The sequence below is a fragment of the Doryrhamphus excisus genome, chromosome 1 (assembly GCF_030265055.1).
Source record: "Doryrhamphus excisus isolate RoL2022-K1 chromosome 1, RoL_Dexc_1.0, whole genome shotgun sequence".
NCBI classification, from domain to species: Eukaryota; Metazoa; Chordata; class Actinopteri; order Syngnathiformes; family Syngnathidae; genus Doryrhamphus; species Doryrhamphus excisus.
The window spans coordinates 17,463,822-17,483,357 of NC_080466.1; the positions used below are offsets into that span (position 1 = coordinate 17,463,822).

Sequence of the window (19,536 nt, forward strand, 5' to 3'; positions counted from 1 at the left end):
TGGCCGAGCTCCATGGAGACACGCCCCCTCAAACTGCACATGTTAGCTTACTCTGTTGTGATTTGTTAGTGGCCGACCTCCATGGAGCTCCATGGTACATGCTAATAGGTATAAGAAATGGATATAATTGGAGGAATATTAGCGAAAATGGCTGTGTCGTGAAAAAGCAGTGTACGCAATGCTCTGTCATAACGCTAGGGGGCAGTGTTTTCTGAGCGTGAGCAACCACAACTTCAATAACTAGCTATTTAGCGAACAATGGCGACTTCAGCCTATTGGATGCAAGGAAGTATTACAATGTCAGTGCACATATTTTTGAATTTCACAGAGCCGATCCACAATTGTCTTTGTTTCTTGTTATTTGGAACGTTTGGAACTCATTTAGCTTACTCCATTTATATGAGTCGCCACAACAGATCGTCACTAGCGCTAGCTTAATTAAAAAGGAAACCGCGTATCATGGCATTAATTGTGCTACTGAATGTATTAACCCCGTGGAAAAAGCAACAGATATTCTTCTTGTGTCTAGTCAACTCTCCTTTCCACTTCCTGTTCCTGTCTTCCGCTGCTCCCTCGCTAACGCCGCACGAGGGCGCCGAACAGTGACTCGTGAGGGCGTTTAGTGAGTCGAGTAGGTGGACTTGTTGCGCATGTGCGAGTTTCTCTGGCGCCGTAGATCGATGATGGAATTGTGTCCAGACAAGATCTCAGGGGATCGATCTTTCACAGGTAAGGTTGAAGAAATACTTGTGGTTGTATTTGGTCATTATAACGTGAAACTAGACTCCAAAAACTAGAAAGACGATTTATTTAGTTAGCTAGTTAGTTAGTGAGATAATCAAATTTCCCATCTGTACGTATCACTATCGGTCTGAGTGAGAAAGAAGACAACCATACAAACTATTTGAGTCAACGTGGATTTAATTTGTGTTACAAACATTCACCTTAATCACAACCACTGAACATAAAAAAAAAACTTCTAGTATGAATGTGTTGATGACAATTTTTTTTTTTTTTTTTTTTTACACAAAATATTTTTTCCATATGTAAGAAAAAAATAGCTCCTAAGAAGCCGGACAACGAGCACATACAGGACAAAAGGACTTCCTGTGCCGATGACACGGTCACGCCGCAGTCCCGTGCACGTCAACATTCTAAAAGCTCCAAAGGTTCAAATAAAAAAAAAAGTTTTAAGGCTTTTGTCACGATTTCTGTGCCCATACAAACAAAACTGTGCACACGGCTCTCGTTGACTAAATTAAAACAATCACTTTGTCTATGTTCAGGTTAGCAACTCCAGACTCCGCCCACTCGCCACAGTCAAAATTCTTGGTGGCTTTCTCGCCGGTGGAAGGTGAAACATCGCTTTGGGCCCGCCGTCCAGATCCAGGATGCAGTTGGCCTGTTCCCGTTTATCAAGTAGTGTTAAAAGTCCGTGAAGCTGCAGAACTTAAATTTAAAAACTACCAAAATCCCATCTTTAGGTGTTTTTAGTCCGCCGTTGGCGAGGTTTCACTTCCTGGGGTCGTGGCTTTGCGACACCATGGCGACAATGACGGGCTGCTGGGCCGGTGGCGGGACTTGATGATCGTTAGCCCCGCCCTCGTCCTCCATCTTGGGCCGCTTGACCTGAGGCTCTCCGACCATTTCCACGCCGGGCTGTCGGCTCACCAGGACGGGTGGTGAGCTGGAGGCCTGAGCCGCCAGGATCTGGAGAGGACTGCTTAGACCTGCACAGGAAACGGGGGTTAAACCTGACTGCCACCGCGTTCTTGCTACTTCATCATCACGGAGCGCATACCAGCAGCAAAAGCCAGGCTGGTTGCCGTGGCGACTGCAGCATTTGTGTGTTTTCCGTTCTGAGTGACGGCGCGGACAGGAAGTTGATGCAGACCCGGTGCCAGGTTGCGTGTATCCGCCCCCTGCACGGCGCTGTCCACCGTCTGGATCACCAGTTCTCGGTTGAGCTGTGCCTCTGGAGATGATATTGCAGCTGTCAATCATTGAGACATACCCACTTTTTATACAGCCGGTGTCGTACCTCGCAGCTCGCTCTTTCCCGCCCCCGGCATCCCTGGCGCCGTGGTCCCGACAGAGGGGGCGCCGTAGCCGTTGGGAGGAGCGCTGGTGACCACACGCAACATGGTGACGGAGGACTGTGGCGGGTTCTGGAGAAGGTGGACGGGCTGGACTTGGCCTTGTCCTGGAACAAAGGCAAGGGCCTTGCCCAGGCCGGGGGGCAGGGCTACACTTGGGTGGGGGGGTGCCGCCATGATGACGGGCTGAACGCTGACTGGAGAACCTGAGTGGACAATCATGAATAAATGAGAAAATGGTCTTTCACTTGTATCGTCCTTTTCCACCTTCAAGGCACGCCGCCCCTGCACGCCGCCCCTGCACGCCGCCCCCGCACGCCGCCCCCGCACGCCGCCCCCGCACACCATCTAGCCTCAACCCCAAGAAAACACTAACCCTACTTTGAAACCACGAACCTAGTTTGATACCCTAACCTCAATTTGAGACAAAGTTTCAAACCCTAAACTAGATTTGACACCCGTTAGAATCCCTATCCCTGGTTTCAAACCATAAACCAGATGTGACACCTGTTAGAATCCCTATGCCTGGTTTCAAACCCTAAACCGGATCTGACACCCGTTAGAATCCCTGTGCCAGGTTTCAAACCCTAAACCAGATTTGACACCCGTTAGAATCCCTATGCCTGGTTTCAAACCCTAAACCAGATCTGACACCCTTTAGAATTCCTGTACCTGGTTTCAAACCCTAAACCAGATCTGACACCCTTTAGAATCCCTGTACATGGTTTCAAACCCTAAACCAGATCTGACACCCGTTAGAATCCCTGTGCCTGGTTTCAAACCCTAAACCAGATTTGACACCCTTTAGAATTCCTGTACCTGGTTTCAAACCCTAAACCAGATCTGACACCCGTTAGAATCCCTATGCCTGGTTTCAAACCCTAAACCGGATTTGATACCGTTTCAAACCCTAAACCAGATTTGACACCCGTTAGAATCCCTGTGCCTGGTTTCAAACCCTAAACCAGATTTGACACCCGTTAGAATCATTGTGCCTGGTTTCAAACCCTAAACCAGATTGGACACCCATTAGAATCCCAATGCCTGGTTTCAAACCCTGAACCAGATTTGACATCCGAGTTTCAAACCCGAATCCCAATCAAAGATGAAATATGTCGAGGCTGACCTGGCGCACTCTGAGAGTAGCGGTACTCGGGTACGGCCGCCAGTTTGTGGGCCAGCTGCTCGTGGTGGTCGGGTGGGACAGGCGACCCCTCCCTGCTCAAACATTCGGGGGTTTGCAACCCGCTGGATGGGGGGGAAAGTATTCCCTGATGAGTCGGCGAGGCGGGGGCGCTCCTGGAAAACAAAAGAAGAACGCATCAAGGGAGGGACGCTGTCTTTCTGAGCGCAGGGGGAGGGACTTACTTGGCTGTGTCCAATCGAGCGACAGAAAGGAGCAGAGAGGACAAACAAAGACATTCCCGGAGACGTAGCGTGCGTCCGGATGTCGCTTACCTGGACGAGAGCGGTCCGAATGGCGTCCTGAAGCAGGCGACCCCCCGTTGACGTCGCTTCCTGAAGGCCTGCTCCACCAGCTTGATCTCGGAGGCGGAGTCCACGCGCCAGAAACTTCCTTTACCGGGCTCGTCCTGGGAGCGCGCCACTTTCAGGAAGTAGCGGTTGAGGGACAGGTTGTGTCTGATGGAGTTCTGGCGGAGCACAAAGACATTAAAGGGGGTGTCCCGGTGGCCGTCTTTTGGGTGGGGGTGCCACACACACACACACCTGCCAGCCCTTGTCGGCGGTGCGGTAGTAAGGGTAGTGTTTGGTGATGTGAGCGTAGATGCCGCTCAGCGTCAGCTGCTTGTCCGGCGCCGAGGAGATGGCCTGGACGATCAGCTGAGCGTAGGAGTACGGCGGCTTGGACTCATCCTGGACACAAACACACTTTACACGCGTGCAGGTGGGCGGACGGGGGGGCGGGGTTTATTCGGGTCAGAACGCCACATTACCTTAGGGCTGTCGCCACCCCCGCCGGCGGCGGACTCCATTCGCGGCTCACCGACTCCGCCCCTCTGCTCGGCAGCGCTTCGCCTGTGCTCGCTAATGGCCTTGGCGGCGTACTCGGCTGCCAGCTGGAGGTCAGAGGTCACGTTGCGGCCGTAGCGGTATCCCGACGACCCTGCGCCTCGCGGACTTGCTGGGCAGGAGTTGGGAACGCTGAGAGACGACACAAATCGTCCATCATCTCATTTCTTTACCTTATTTGGTCAAAAATATTAGAAACCCAACTCAGTTCTTGATTGGCTTTACTTGGGGATGCAGGTCAAAGGTCATACCACTGTGTTTACAATGATAACAATAGAATCAATTGAGATAATTACAGAAAATTCATTCATTTTCTACCGCTTTTCCTCACAAGGTTCATGGGGGTTGCTGGAGCCTATCCCAGCTGTCTTCAAGCCTGGACTGGTGGCCAGCCAATCACAGGGCACATATAGACAAACAACCATTCACACTCACATTCATACCTATGGACAATTTGGAGTCGCGAATTAACCTAGCATGTTTTTGGAATGTGGAAGGAAAACCGGAATACCGGAGTAAAAACCCACGCATGCACGGGGAGAACATGCAAACTCCACACAGAGATGGGTGGAATTGAACCCTGGTCTCCTAGCTGTGAAGTCTGTGCGCTAACCACTCGAGCGCCGTGCAGCTCTGTATTATTATGCAAGATTTTCAGCGCCATGGTGATAAGTCAGCATAGAGGCGGAGCCTACAGTACATAATCAACAATCAGTAACACTCTAGTTAATTATTTCTAGCTTCCAGGCGGCTGCCATGGCAGGAAAAAGCAACAACATCTGCTGCTGTTAGCAAAGTCAACACAAACACTGCACTGATTTGCCATTAGCAACACACACAGACACAGACACAGACCAACTACTGGTAAATTAAACATTCTAATAACTGTATTTTTTTTTTACTAACAGCAACATGAAGGAATTCTGTAGAAAAGATGGAATTTGTAAAGTGGGGTCAAAGTTTTAGGAGTAAAGTAATTGCCAGGCAGCATTTGCAGACAACCCCCAACCCATGTTGGAACAGACTGTTGTGTGTCCGTGTGCGTGGGGGGGGGGGGGGGGGGGGGCGCAACACTCGAAAGGAAGCCACCATGGACGTCATTTGAAAAAAAAAACCCGATCTCAACAGCAAAACAATCTTGGGACCAATCAGGAGCCGTGCAGCTGCAGCCCCGCCATATAAGGCGTGCTCATTAGGAGAAAGGCTACGCTGCAGTGACACTAAATCACCACCAGAGGGCGCGCACATGACGAAAGCGCACATTTGCAAACACTGACGGCAGCAAGCAAGGAGTTAATCTTCAACCAGGACGGGAAACAATGTGAGATATGGACCTTGGAGCGCTCAAGTCAACATTAGTGCACCCCCCCCCCAACAGTCACATGATTATGAAGTATGAGAAAACAAAGAAAGATAATAAATAGACAGCAAGTGGTCACATGGCAGCCGCCTGTGCACTTTGAATAACCCCCAGCACATAAACAGCCGAGGTTTACACTTCCCCAGGAGTGCATAACGACCTCCTGACGTAACACAATGGTTATTTATTCTGTCTACATTGTGTTACAATGCAAACTACTTCTTTCATTATGAATATGTCCAATTCTTTGGAAAGATTTGTGATTTTCTTAGGAGACCTCTGATTGGCAGATTTCACATTGTATTATATTAGACACACGTTGTTACAATATTTGTATTATTCAATTGTGTTAGCAATGTACATTCTTTTAATAAGTTGTACTGGAAAAAATAAATAATTATTTTATTTTTAATTATTTTAATTATAATAATTATTTTTTTTATTGTAAAGATTTTTTGTCAAGACTTTATTGTAAGGATTTGTGATTTTATTACGAATCCTCTGATTGGCAGATTTAACATTATATTATATATATATTATTCAACTGTTTTAGCAATGTACATTATTTTAATGGTAATTTGTACTGGGAAAAAAATAATAATTATTTTTAATTATTTGAATTATAATCATTTTTTAATTGTAAAGATTTAATTGTAAAGATTTGTGATTTTCTTAGGAAACCTCTGATTGTCAGATTTAACCTCAATTATATTAGACACATGTTACAATATTTGTATTATTCAATTGTGTTAGCAATGTACATTCTTTTACATTTCTTTTTAAAGTTGTACTGGAAAAATAAATAATTATTATTTTGTTTTAATTATAATAATTATTTTTCTATTTTATAAACTTGTAATAATAATGTTATTATTTTTTTTTAATTATTGAAGCCTGACTCCAAATTGTCCGTAGGTATGAATGTGAGTCTGAATGGTTGTTTGTCTATATGTGCCCTGTCTATGTACCCCTCCCCTCCCCCAAAGACAGCTGTGATAGGCACCAGCATACCCTCCAGAAAATGTTATTATTGAACTCATTGGAATATCAAATTCGTTTTTGTGATGATACTTTATTTATTATTGATGATCTGATTATTTTCTTATCAAACTACAATATTTTCTTTGCGGGGCAAATATTTAATACTGAGAACTTTGAATCCTGCATGGGAAAAAGTTGATTTAGTCACAATATGAACATGTACGCGTTGTATGTATATCATGCGTTGCCATGCCCGGCATTATTCACTTGGCTTGGGGGACGCTCGAGGGCTAGATTTGTGGGTCGCTTGGTGTCGTATGGGTTGACTTTTTTATTTTTCTCCCAGCTGCCTCCTGGTCCTCCCAGGGCCTCATTACAATCTATGTTTAATATTACATATACTTGGCTTTTTCTGCAATGAAGTAACATTTTCTAAATGGGTATTCATGTGTATTCTGTATGCTTACATCTAAGCACGCCACTTCAGTCGTTAATAAGGATGATACGCTTGCAGCTTTAACACAACATCCAATCCTGTAGACGTGACGCTCCAAGCTGTGTTTATTTTCACTTATCTGTGTGTACCTGATGGTGCCCGTGGGTGATGGCAGCGGCGACCCGAAGGCCCTGATGTGCTCTTCATGCTGCTGCATGGTGGGAATGCTGATCTTGAGAGGGGAGATGTGCGGCAAGAGAGGGCGCACGGGCGGAGAGAGTGCTTCCTTTTCCCGTTGCTCCTCAGCGGCGAGGAGCGACGCAAACTGGATCTTGATGACCGTGCTGGGAAAACGGAACACGCACCTACAAAAAAAAAAAAAAAAAAAAAAAAAAACATTTGTTTTTTGACTTTATGAAAAAAAACATAATACTTCCATCCATCCATTTTCTATGCCACGTATCCTTACTGGGACACACAATACTTGATTCTCCTAATATTACCACTTTTTCCCCGTCATACATTAAACTTGCTTTTTCTAATATAACAAGTTTTTTTCTCATACATTTTGACTTGAATTTATCTCCTTGTTGATGTAAACATTGTTCCCTTCCCCTGGCTTGGTGTTCTTGGCTTGTGAATTCAACACCGTTAGCAGCGGCCCCATGACACTCCACGGAAATCTGGGATTTAGGAGCCCAAACATGGTACCTTTGGATTTTAGGTGAAACAGTACCCGGTAGTCCAGACGGAATTCAGTTGTTGACAATCTAAGTACCATTACCGGTACGCATCCCAAATGCCAAAGTGCTAAAAATCCACATTGTCAAAGCCTATTAAAGATGTAAAATAAAGTCTTTTTGATAAAGATATTAGTAAGTTCCATGACATATTTTGCAACCATTTAAGCAGCTTTTGCAACATCCTGCAAACGTTAAAAAAAAAAACTCTGCCTTGCCTTGCCTTGGCTGGTTTTGTGCAGCTGTCTGTGCAACACTAGATCCACAAAGAGACAACCCTCACATCTGCTGTGCCTCAACACAAGTGTGCACGCCAAAAGAAAAGCAGCAAGAAGTCCAAACATTGCCTGTGAAGTGGCTACACACACACTTCCACCCTTACTGCACTCATGACATCTCAGCTGATAGAAAGACGGCTCAATAGAAGACAACGTTTCTCTTCGCAGATGCTATAATTAGTCACATGAAAATAGACATCATGCTGCAGCACAGCAGCAAAGATGTGGTAAATACAATGAAGAGCCTTTGCAAACAGGAAATCTCAGCACAAAGACTATAAGCTCCCTACTAACGTCACAGGAATAGCTGAGGAAAACACTCATGTTGACAAAAAGTCAAGCTGGAGCTGTATGATAATTAATCATGATGATTAAACACCCCAAGTTTAATCTTGAAAGGATAATTCAAATTAAACTTTGTTTATAAACATATCGGGATAGTCATAGATTAACATGGAGCAACTGGCATTGAAGCGGCCTTGCTTTTCCAGTCTTGTGTTTATTCCATGTGCTCCTGCAGCCAAGCTGCGCTTCCGGCTTCATCTCCCCCAAACAATGTACAGCAGCCAATCAGAGTAGAGCTACGCCCCGCCCCACCCCAAAATACAAACACTGATTGACAGCCACAAAAAACAGTTAACGCCCTCAAAATTATTTAGCATATTACTCTATTGAAATAAAGCACCACAATAGCGAAATAATGCATACGTTTTAAAAAAACAACTTTATATTTGACTAGCGTTTGAAACAGCATGATTAAACGCACCTCCAGGAGCACTGCAGAGCCCGTGTGGAGCTCACAGGGGCGCGTTTGTTTACATTGACAGCAACACGTTCAAAGCTATTGAAACATTAGCCATGGCAATAAAAGCTCAGTAATGTGCTCACATTTGACTTAAGACAAGAAAAACCCGTCTGGGATTATCCCAACCTGTTGATAATTAAGTACTTTTAAATGAAATAAAGCGAAAGTGGTAAAAGTTGAGACGCGCTGACTAGCCAGCTAAGCTAGGCTAAGCTAGACGAGGTTCATTCACTAACTTCGAAGCTTCCATTTGGAAATCACTTCATGAATCAAAATGGCGTAATAAAATTAGATGTACATATTAATTCACGGGAAATAAAGTGTATTTGTCAGGGTTCTCTTTGGTTCATTCATTTTACCTGTCAAAACTTCACCTAAAACTACGTTAACAGTAGTTAACAATGACCTCACTGTGACTTCACCCTTACAAAAATGGCAAAAAGAGCAGAAAATAACATATGTAAGGTATATAATGTTACGTGGCTAATGGTCTATGCTAAAAGGCGGTGCTCACTCTCGGGGCAGCAGCAGCGGCGGCGCCCCTCTCCGCTGGAACACGCCGTCCACGAAGACGCCGTTCTTGCCGAGGCACCGCAGTGAGAAGCCGCTCGCCTCGTCGTGGCTGATCTGCAGGTGTCGCCGCGAAATGAAGCTCGAGTGACCCATGTTGATGTCCACCGAGCCGTGGGACGAGTTCCGCCCGATGGTCACCGTCCTCTGGCGCATGACAAACTCAAAGTCCCGGCCCTCTAGTCTGGCCAGGGCCTGCGGGAGAGGAGACGCCAGGCGGACGGGGCGCATCCGGCCGGCGTCGCGAGGCTCCGTCAGCGGCGGCCCCGGGAGGGAGAGCGAGGGCTGCGGGAAGCCGTGCGAGGTCACCGCCACTCGCACCGGACTGCACGGCGCCGACTGCAAGGCGAGCAGCGCCCGAGCTCCGGTGTCGTCCCGGTAGTCTGCCATGTTGTTTGACGGGAAGGGGCGGGGGGTCAAACACACTTTGCACACACACAGAAGAGTTGCAACGTGAGTTTTCCGGACAAGAGTTGTTAGCTGGAGATGACGGAACAACATGGAGTCCGGCAGGAAGCAAGAACAGGGATGGAGCTACTGAGGAGGAACCGGACTGCTGCTGGGTTCAGGTGATGCTTGGAAACGACAGAGACACTTTTTTTAAACGCCCGCTGCACTCGGTGGTCACTTTGTAACGGTAAATAAACACACCGCGTCCTTAACATTATGATAACAATGCCGTAGTATAACATTCTGTATGTATAATACACAATGTGCTGAAATGGTCTTTATTATTGTGGTTGTAGTAAAAGTAAACAGAAAGACCACTACATCATTTTAAAAATATAGAAATATATTTTTAAATAAAATTTATTTTATTTTTTAAATAGTTTTTCACATTTTGAAAAAAATATTTTGTAATTAAAAAAATACTTTCAATGTATTCATTCATTCATTTTCTACCGCTTTTCCTCACGAGGGTCGCGGGGGTGCTGGAGCCTATTCCAGATAACATCGAAAATTATTGGCCAAAATATATATTTTTGAAAATATATGTACACAATAAATAATGAGCAAATTATTTTAAATATTTTTAAAGAATATTTAAAAAATATTGAAATATATTTTTAAATAGAATTTCTTTTATGAAACATTGTTTTTCACATTTTGAAAATGTAAAAATATTTTGTAATTAAAAAAAATACTTTCAATGTAGTATTAAATAAGATCTGCTTCTTACTGCTCCTTTTCATATGTGTTAAATTCTGAAACCACTTCAATGTAGCCAACATTTACGTTCCAAACCAACAGTAGCATTATAATTCCCAGCATTTACACACCACTCAATGTGTCGTATGGATGGCCCAATGGCTGCTTAAAAGCAGAAGTGGAAAATATGTAAGTATATAACCCATCCAGATAAAATAAGAATAGCATGGAAGTTGTCACTGACACCAGATGGGCAGCTATATAATAATAATCATCATGGTACAGTATGTATACTGTGTGTGTGTGTGCGGTAAAGGCAAGAGATTGTGAGGCAGTTGTAAGAGGAGAAAGTGTAAACTTTGGCCTTCGTCCAATCACAGCCCTCAGAACATGTGGTGTGTGCAAACCAAGCTGGTTGGCCAAACTTTTTTTTCTTGTTATCGGTCTTCTGTTTATAAACATGGAAAGTACAAGACGGCTGAAAAACACGGACAATGGATCACACACACATACACACACGTGCGCGCGCTTGCCGTGACATAGGATCTCCACAGGAGGGTGCTGTTTTTCCTGGATCTGTTGTTGATTCAGCTCGTGGGAGTGTGCTGCTGCCATATTCAATTTTCTGTCCTTCCCACCGAAGAAATCATTAAAAGTGAAATTATCTGTTCCAGAGTCAAACTGTGACCACTATACAAGTTTTATTGAGTCTAGATTGAATGTTTTAACATCCTTAACTGCCATACAAGTGTTAAAAATGTTATCTTTGTCCATTTGGGAAAAAAAAGAAAGTGAAATAGCAGCACAATACCTGTAAAGACTTGTCTGCTCTTAATTCATGAACACACATGATTCTCTGTAGGTGACTTGTTACGACCGTGGCTCCAGTTTCAGCATGAGCGGTCGTTTTGGTGCCAACAGACCCTGATTATCCAACTCGATGGGGATCTGGCGGGGAAGGAAGTGTGCAGAGATACGGCAAGTCAATAACGCGTGGGGGATAGCTTGCTGCGTCCACTGAAAAGTTGCATTAACAATAACCATTAATATTATTATTATTACCTCTCAGATAATTATCTTTTTCTCATCAAAGTTCAACTTGGTAATGTTATGACGTACAATATGAAGGTTCATTTGTTTCTTTATGAACAATATATATTTTTTTAGGCGTTGAATTTATGTAACTGAATTATTTTGTGAAGTGTTATTTTTGGGCACTGACTTTTTATTACCTGAATTTGAAAACACGATACTTGAACAAACTGAAGTGATGTTAATTTTATTTTATTTTTAAATCAGTTCACCAAACTGAAACCCGATAATGATCAGACATCCCTCCAAAAAATGATGTTACATAAATCCAGAGCCGTGAATTTCTGTTAATAATTATCGGGCCAATATCAGCATTAAAATGCAATATTGGTTGATATTGGTATTGGATTTTTTTTCCCAATAATGAAAAGCGATATTGGTACACTGGTCACTAGGTGACAGTAATGTGCTGTACTGTAAACTTCAAATAAACAAAAGCTTGTCCTCTCACCTCAGTCTCCTCGCAAACGGAGAAGCTGTACCTCTGCAAGATCTCCACCAAGGCCAGCTTCATGGTCACTAGAGCAAAGCGCATCCCGATGCAGTTCCGAGGTCCCACTCCGAAAGGCATGTACGTGTACGGGTCGATGGACTCTTTGTTTTCCTTGCTGAACCTGATCACATGCATTGATTGGGAAACACCCAAGACAAGACAAGAAGAAAATATCTCCTCCTCGCACGCTACCTCTCCGGTTTGAATTTCTCCGGTTCAGGCCACAACTCGGGGTCGCGGTGCAGGGGCCAGGTGGGCACCATCACCACCATGCCTTTGGGGATGACCAGGCCGTTTAGCTCCACAGTTGCCTTGGCGACACGGTCCACACGTGGGAGGATGGGGTACAGGCGGAGAGACTCGCTAATGATGCAGTCCAGGTAGTCCATCTGCATCAGCTCCTGGTACTGGACCTCAGCCTGCTCTCAACACACACACACAGGTAAACATATAAACACTTTGCTAAGTGCTAATTCTCCCTGCTGGCACCACAAGCCACTCATTTTGAACTTACCAGGAGACACCCGTGGGCTGGGGGATGCATCCTGGGAGTCCCCCCTGGTGGGGCGCCCATGATAGATATGCTTTTTTGTACAGTACATAGTATCTCTATAACCACACAACTAAACTACGCACCACCTGGGGCTGCAGGTGGGGTGGCCGGCTTTTAGGTAGAGGACTGGGCCCTTCCAACTTCCTTGCTCTCGTCCGTATGCCGCCCCCCTGAGATTAACCGCACCATAGACAATTCAGATCAATTATCCACCAACCAGGAAGTAGCCTGTCCTCTGCCCCTGGTGGGCATCTGGGGTCTGGGCAGTGGTGGGGCACGTTTCACCTGCACCGTGTGGACATGCAAACATCTACAGTATATCCAAAGGCAAGGGTGGTTGGGGGAGACTGGGCCCTCCCCCCTTCTTTGGTGTCGCTAATGGTCTCGCCCTTTGGATATGATCTCATTATAGAAATTCAACATCCAAGAACCAGGAAGTGGCCTACCACCTATATGTGTGGACATTTAGGGCCTGGGGGTGTGACCAGGGTCTACTGGCAGTGGTGGGGCACCCATGACTGGACTTCTAGTCCCAGTTTCAGCTGCACTGTGTGGACATGGACCAATCTACATCAACATACGTACACACCTGTGTAAGGGCGGAGTTGGGTTACCTTGTTTGGGAAGGTGGCATCCACCTCCTCCTGCAGCCGCTTCATGACGTGAGGGTTTGTAGCCAGGTTGTACGCCAGGAAGCCCAGAGTGCTGCTGCTGGTCTCGTAGCCCGCAAAGATGAAGATCACAGCCTGAGAGAGCATCTCGTGGTCGCTCAGACCTGCAAAGAGGAATTCAAATAAGATTAGCCGCAGATTAAGCAACCCTCCCCCCACCGTTGCACCTTTATCCATATCTGCTCCAGGGGTGTTGTTGTTCTTCTGGGAGTCAATCATCAGCTGCAGGAAGTCCACACGACTCTGAGGACCACCAAACAACATTCGTGGTAAAAAAAAAAAAAAAGCCCCCCACGACTCCACTTGTCAGCGTGTTCTAGACGCCGCACCCTTTGCTCGCTGTTCTCACGGTTAGATTTGATCTTCTGCAGCGCCGCGAAGAAGAACTCTAAAACGGAGGACGGGAAAATGGAAAACTCGAACTTCTCGAAGACGGGAGCCAGGAAGGGGAAGAAAGCTGAGGAGAGGAGAACCATCAAGCGTCAGCTCATACGTTCACTAAGATAAAAATAACAGCCAACAGAAGCTTTCCCTTAACAGAACTTATCTGGCTCACAGCCATGCCCATATAAGGAAGTCCGCCCCTCTGTGACATTACAAAGGGGCAGATTTACCACGCCTTTTGAAAGCCAGCTTTTTGAGCCATCCCAAATTTCTTTGAGGGCTCACTTCTTTATCTGAAACTTTGGCGTGGTTGGCATGGTTGACTGCAACAACACGAGTCAAAGATCCTCTAATGTTTACCTAAGGCCAGGAAGAGAGGGTGGAAGAAGTCAAACTTGAGCATCTTCTTGATGTTGGTGACAAAAGGATCTGAGGGGTTGCTGAGGGAGTCTATATCCACACTGAAGGAGGTGCTGGTCACCACGTCCATGCTGTAAGGTCCAAAGAACCTGAGCAGGAGCAAACATCACAACTTGTCACCGTCAAGAAAACAAAGAGCGTTTTATTTGAAACCATGGACGAGGCGATGCGCTCTCACTCCTTCACGTCCAGAGCTTCGTTCTTGTCAGCTTTCTTCTTCATGCTTCTGACCAGGTTGGCCGAGTGGCGCTTCATGATGGCAAACATCTGCAACAGGACACCGCCCAGTCAAACACAAACACAAACACACACACAGCGCTAGCGGCGTACCTCTTTCAGTCGCCCCGAGGTGAAGGAAGGCGAGAGGATGCTGCGGATCCTCCTCCAGTTCTCGTCTTCAGCGATGGACACGGCGTCGTACAGCGGCCCGTTCAGGCGTATGTTCTACAACAGAGTTTGGATGCTTCTGAAGTGGACTAAAAATAATGCTTCTCTTTGTGTTAACGTTGCCTCTTCTCTTTCTGGTCGGCTTCAGATCTACTCAGTGGTTACGTGAATCTGGACCATTTTGAGTTCACATTCAATTTAAAGATAATCCAGATCTCTTTTGGATCCACTTCTATTCTGATGGTTCTTCAGTCCACCAAAGGCAAAAACAAGTGAATCTAGATCACTTTAGTTCACATTGAGGGATGTGGACCAGAATGTGAATCAGGCTCTGGTCATTATTAAGGTCATTTCTGGTCCACTTCAGATCTGATCTGCACCACTTTGTATTCACATTACAGGATATAATTAAAGATAATCCAGATCTTTGGATCCACTTCAGTTCAGTCAATACAAGAGAATTTGAGCTACTGTTCATATTCATTTGAAAGAGAATCCAGATCTCTTTCAGATCCACTTTAGATCTGATGGAGCCTCAGTCCATACAAGGCAAAAACATGGGAACCTGGACCACTTTGTGTTCACATTGTCTGATGTGGACCAAAAGCACCCTGGTTCTTGCAGCCCAAGTCCTTGTGAAAGAGGTCCACTTACTGGTCCAGGCAAAGTGAATCTGGACCACTTTGTGTTCACATTGCAGGACCAGATCTGTTTTGGATCCACGTCAGTTTTGACGGCGCCTCAGGTCATCCAAGGCATAAACAAGTGAACCTGGACCACTTTGTGTTCACATTGTATGATGTGGACCAAAAGGTGAACCAGCAGAAAAGGGTCTCTAGTCACTTCCCAAGTTCTTGTGAAAGAGGTCTACTTTCAGATTTGATGCAGGCAAAGTGCATCCAACTTTGTGTTCACATTGCAGGATGAATTCAACTAGAATCCAGATCTTTCTCCAAAAGATGTTTACATTCGTCCCTAAAAAACTAAATGGACTCAGGATGGATCAAAAGGTGAAGCAGCAAAAACCGGTCACTGTCCAAGGTCTTGTGGACACCTGATCCAGGAAAAGTGAGTCTGGACCACTTTGTGTTCACAGTGCAGGATCTAGATTGTTTTGGATCCACTTCAGATCTGATGGAGCCTCAGTCAAAAGAGAAAAGGCACTTGTGTGTGTGTGCTTACCCTACGATTGGTGAAGAGAGAGTAACACTCCTTAATCATAACGGTCTTGATCATGGCGGGATCCGTGATGCACAGAATGGGTTGCCGGGCGTCGTAGATGCTAAACGTGGAGGCAAAAGGTGGGACTTTAGTGCGTTTACAAGCAAACTAAAGAACGTAGCGACGTGTCGGAAGTCAAACGCACCCCCACGTGTTGCCATATTTCTTGAAGCATTTCTCGTCAAACTCGATAATACTCTGCAAAACAAAAAGATTCAAGTGTGGAAGGGACTTTTTGAGGAACAATGACATCGTTCCACACTCTTTATTGCTCTCTGGTTCTACCATATCTTACTTATTGTGTGGAAATATGGGCTAATAACTATAAAAGCAATCTTCACTCATTAAATGTACTGCAAAAAAGGTCAGTAAGGATAATTCATAATGCCGCCTACAGAGAACATACTAACTCCTTATTTCTAAAATCACAAATACTTCGACTTGCTGATATAGTTCATCTTCAAACAGCTAAAATAATGCACAAGGCTAAAAATAAGCAATTAGCTAAAAATGTCTAAAGATGTTTGCTAAATACAAGGATGAAAAGTCTTGAACCAGTCATGATGTGCTATATATATCACTATATTGACACTTACTATGGTATAATTTTTTTATAATTTTTTATTTAATTTAATTAAAAATTAATTTAATTTATATTTTTTGTATAAATTTATGTATTATTTTTTGTATTTTTATTAAATTAAATTTAAATTAATTTTTTTGATTTAATTTAATTAAAAACTTTAATTATATTAGGAAGTGAACAAATGTAACAGTTACTGATTGTAAAAGTACCAGATGGAGGGGTAGGATTTAATAAGCTTTGCTTCCTCCTACTCCTTTTGGACATGTGGAACTGTGAACTGATTATGTGATGCATTCAATTGTAATCTGATGCATGTTCAAATGAAATAAAACCATTACCATTACCATTTAGTAGCAGGACGTTGAAATATTCAATAAAAATTATGTTGTATCACTATATCTGTACAAAGATGAACGTTGGATCGGTGGTAGAAAAAAAGAGCAAAGAGTGAAGTTGATACTAACGATACTTGATGATGCTAATAATGCTACTCACGAAGCTCACGTGCAGTGTATTTATAACTTTCTGAGCATTTTTGCCAAGTTGGATCCATTCTTTTTCCAGGATGTGTCCCTGGCTGGAAACGTTCTTCACCCTGGAGTTGTACCAAACATCCCAAGGTCCACCCTTTCCTACTTGATGGAAGGATTCTACAATAGTTGTAAGGCACCTTGAAATTCCCACTGGAAGAATTATATTCTATGCCTTGATGAGGGAACTTTGCTCTGGTTGGTTCAATGCCTCGCCCGTCTTTGGAATTGTATGTAATGCAAGGTCATACAGTCCAAAACCTGTTCATTATATCATCATGGTCTTTGATCTCTGAGATATATTACTAATCTACTTCACGTTATTCAACCGCCAATCATACCTGACATGGCATTTTGTTTCAATTCATGTCAGATTTGAATACATATCGGCAAAAAAATATACTTTTTATTACATTTTAAGCTTATTTATTCATTCATACCTGACCATACTTAACCTTTGCGTCATTTTTCTTCTTCTTCATGAAAAGTATATAATTTGTGTATTTCAATGATGTAAATATCTGTCAGATCTGAGCTATATTACTTCAAGAGTTCAATAAGGCTCTTTATGGTGATATTGGTACACAATCTGCAAATTGGTCTCAAAGTGGTTAGCAAGAAGAAAACTTATAGATATGAAGAAAATAAGTACTTTCAATACATTATAATTGGAAATGTATGAAATATGATATATAAAAACTGTTTTATCCATCTGAGTTTGTCCAACCTTCTTATAGGCCAGCATGGTTCCAAAGAAGGGCACCGGCGTTGGACCCGGGACGCCTAACCTGTGGAAGGTCTTGTAGGGCCAGAGTGTGTAGCTGAAGCCAACAAGCACAGGAGAACATCTCGTCAATGCTGACATACATGCAGTACATGAAAAGTACACAACAAGTACTCACATGATGAAGAGCGTGAGCAGGACCACCAGGAGGGTCCACGTCCATGGTGACAAGTCTAAGCCCATCTTGGGATGCAGTCTGGGTGACAGCGAGGGTGTCTCAGGACGTCGACCTTTTATACTTGGTGTGTGTCGGAGCGTGCTGTTGTTGTTCCAGTGTGTGAGGGTTCAACCAATCAGGCGACAGCAAGCCAATGATTGATAGAGGCCGGATAAAAGCTGGTCTACCATTTTCAGGAAATGCCTTCCGTCACATGATCCCCAAGCTTGATGGTATCCCTTCAGACGGCAGCCAAGCCAGTTTCAGGTCCATTCAGCTTTGTTGTTGGGATGCGGGCGTGTCCAGTCTTGCACCACGTCGGCGGTGAACTTGCTACTTGTGCAAACGTTTCACATTTTTGTGTTGTTTCTAGTTTTGTCCTTTGCTTATCTGTTAAAAAACACTTCTATTATTATAACCCTACCTGCATGCTCTTTGCATGCAGTGAAAGAGAGCTATGCTTGTTACCTTTCCACTTTCTCATGCACCCCAAATCATTATTTTATTCATTTTGTTTGTCGGCAACGCTTTTTCCTCAAATAGCTCCAAATATACTTGATTGACTATTTTACCATCTTTAATGTCAAAAGTGTTGCAAAGTGACAGGAAGTTTAATTACTGTTTTGAAGGAGTAACTCTTGTATTTGAATTAAAGGCCACCAGAGGGCGGCATTGCGCTGTGAGCTAAGCCCCCCCAGAAGGGTACGTCTAAGACCGAAATATACATACACACGAAATATTCATATTAAAAAATGGAATAAGACTACAAAAACAAAAGTAAATAAATAAGAATAAATATAATTAATGATAAATAAATAGGAGGCTGCACAGCGGTAAGTGGTTAGCATGCAGGCCACACAGCTAGGAGACCAGAGTTCGATGCCATTATATGGCATCTCTGTGTGGAGTTTGCATGTTTTCTCCGGGTACTCCGACTTCCTCCCACATTCCAAAAACATGCTAGGTTAATTGAGGACTCCAAATTGTCCATAGGTATGAATGTGAGTGTGAATGGTTGTTTGTCTATATGTGCCCTGTGATTGGCTGGCCACCAGTCCAGGGTGTATCCCATCTCTCGCCTGAAGACAGCTGGGATAGGCTCCAGCATGGATAAGCGGTAGAAAATGAATGAATGACATATAAATAAATAGGTTAGAATAAGTCAACATATTAAATACAAACATATTATGGATACATGTAAATACTTGAAATAAATACTGGAGTTAAAAAAATGAAATTGAAAATAAAATAAAGTACAGTTAATAAAAAGAAATAAAAATGTTTTAAAAAAATCAAGCTAAAATGTATAAGAGTCATTAAATAATTTATGACAAAAATAAAGTAAAAATAAAGAATATTTATGTGATGTGTATTTGATATATAGAATGTGTAAGTCTTCAACCATTCACACTCATTCATACCTTTGGACAATTTGGAGTCGCCAATTAACCTAGCATGTTTTTGGAATGTGGGAGGAAACCGGAGTACCCGGAGAAAACCCACGCATGCATGGGGAGAACATGCAAATACACGAGCGGGGAATCGAATTCGGTTTTGTGTGGCCTGCGCACTAACCACACAACCACCATCCGCCCATCATAATAATATGTGTCATAATAATAATGATAATGTGGCCAGTTGATTCATTATAGGGTTCCATTCATGGTGAGGACTGATGGAGATGAAGGATAAGATTAAATAGATCCTGGATCTGAGGCAGGATCCGTGGTAACTCATGTCACAACGTATCTCACTTTCCACGAACCCACCTTTATGCAAGCGGATCATGGATAAATCAGGATAACCTTGGCC

At 43.9% G+C, this 19,536-nt stretch overlaps 2 protein-coding genes across 3 annotated transcripts; both read right to left on the reverse strand.

The window, feature by feature from the left end:
- Positions 1–903: 903 nt before the first annotated feature.
- foxk1 (forkhead box K1) lies at positions 904–9,837 on the reverse strand. Its single transcript, XM_058072506.1, has 9 exons — positions 9,242–9,837; positions 7,054–7,269; positions 4,052–4,259; positions 3,825–3,971; positions 3,555–3,748; positions 3,223–3,395; positions 2,042–2,302; positions 1,802–1,975; positions 904–1,730 (listed from the first exon to the last, which is right to left on the reverse strand). Exons 1-9 carry the CDS (start codon positions 9,796–9,798, stop codon positions 1,513–1,515), a joined length of 2,148 nt encoding a protein of 715 aa, XP_057928489.1. The 5' UTR covers positions 9,799–9,837; the 3' UTR covers positions 904–1,512.
- Positions 9,838–11,128: 1,291 nt separating this feature from the next.
- Positions 11,129–17,854, reverse strand: LOC131129220 (cytochrome P450 3A40-like). 2 transcript variants are annotated; one of them, XM_058072527.1, is made up of 13 exons: positions 17,686–17,854; positions 17,511–17,604; positions 15,813–15,865; positions 15,629–15,728; positions 14,390–14,503; positions 14,238–14,326; positions 14,000–14,148; positions 13,585–13,712; positions 13,423–13,498; positions 13,199–13,359; positions 12,224–12,450; positions 11,990–12,152; positions 11,129–11,394 (listed from the first exon to the last, which is right to left on the reverse strand). In XM_058072527.1, exons 1-13 carry the CDS (start codon positions 17,748–17,750, stop codon positions 11,317–11,319), a joined length of 1,497 nt encoding a protein of 498 aa, XP_057928510.1. In that variant the 5' UTR covers positions 17,751–17,854; the 3' UTR covers positions 11,129–11,316. The 2 variants fall into 2 exon arrangements, with proteins under 2 accessions (XP_057928510.1, XP_057928502.1); XM_058072519.1 differs by having other exon boundaries at positions 13,199–13,498.
- Positions 17,855–19,536: the final 1,682 nt, after the last annotated feature.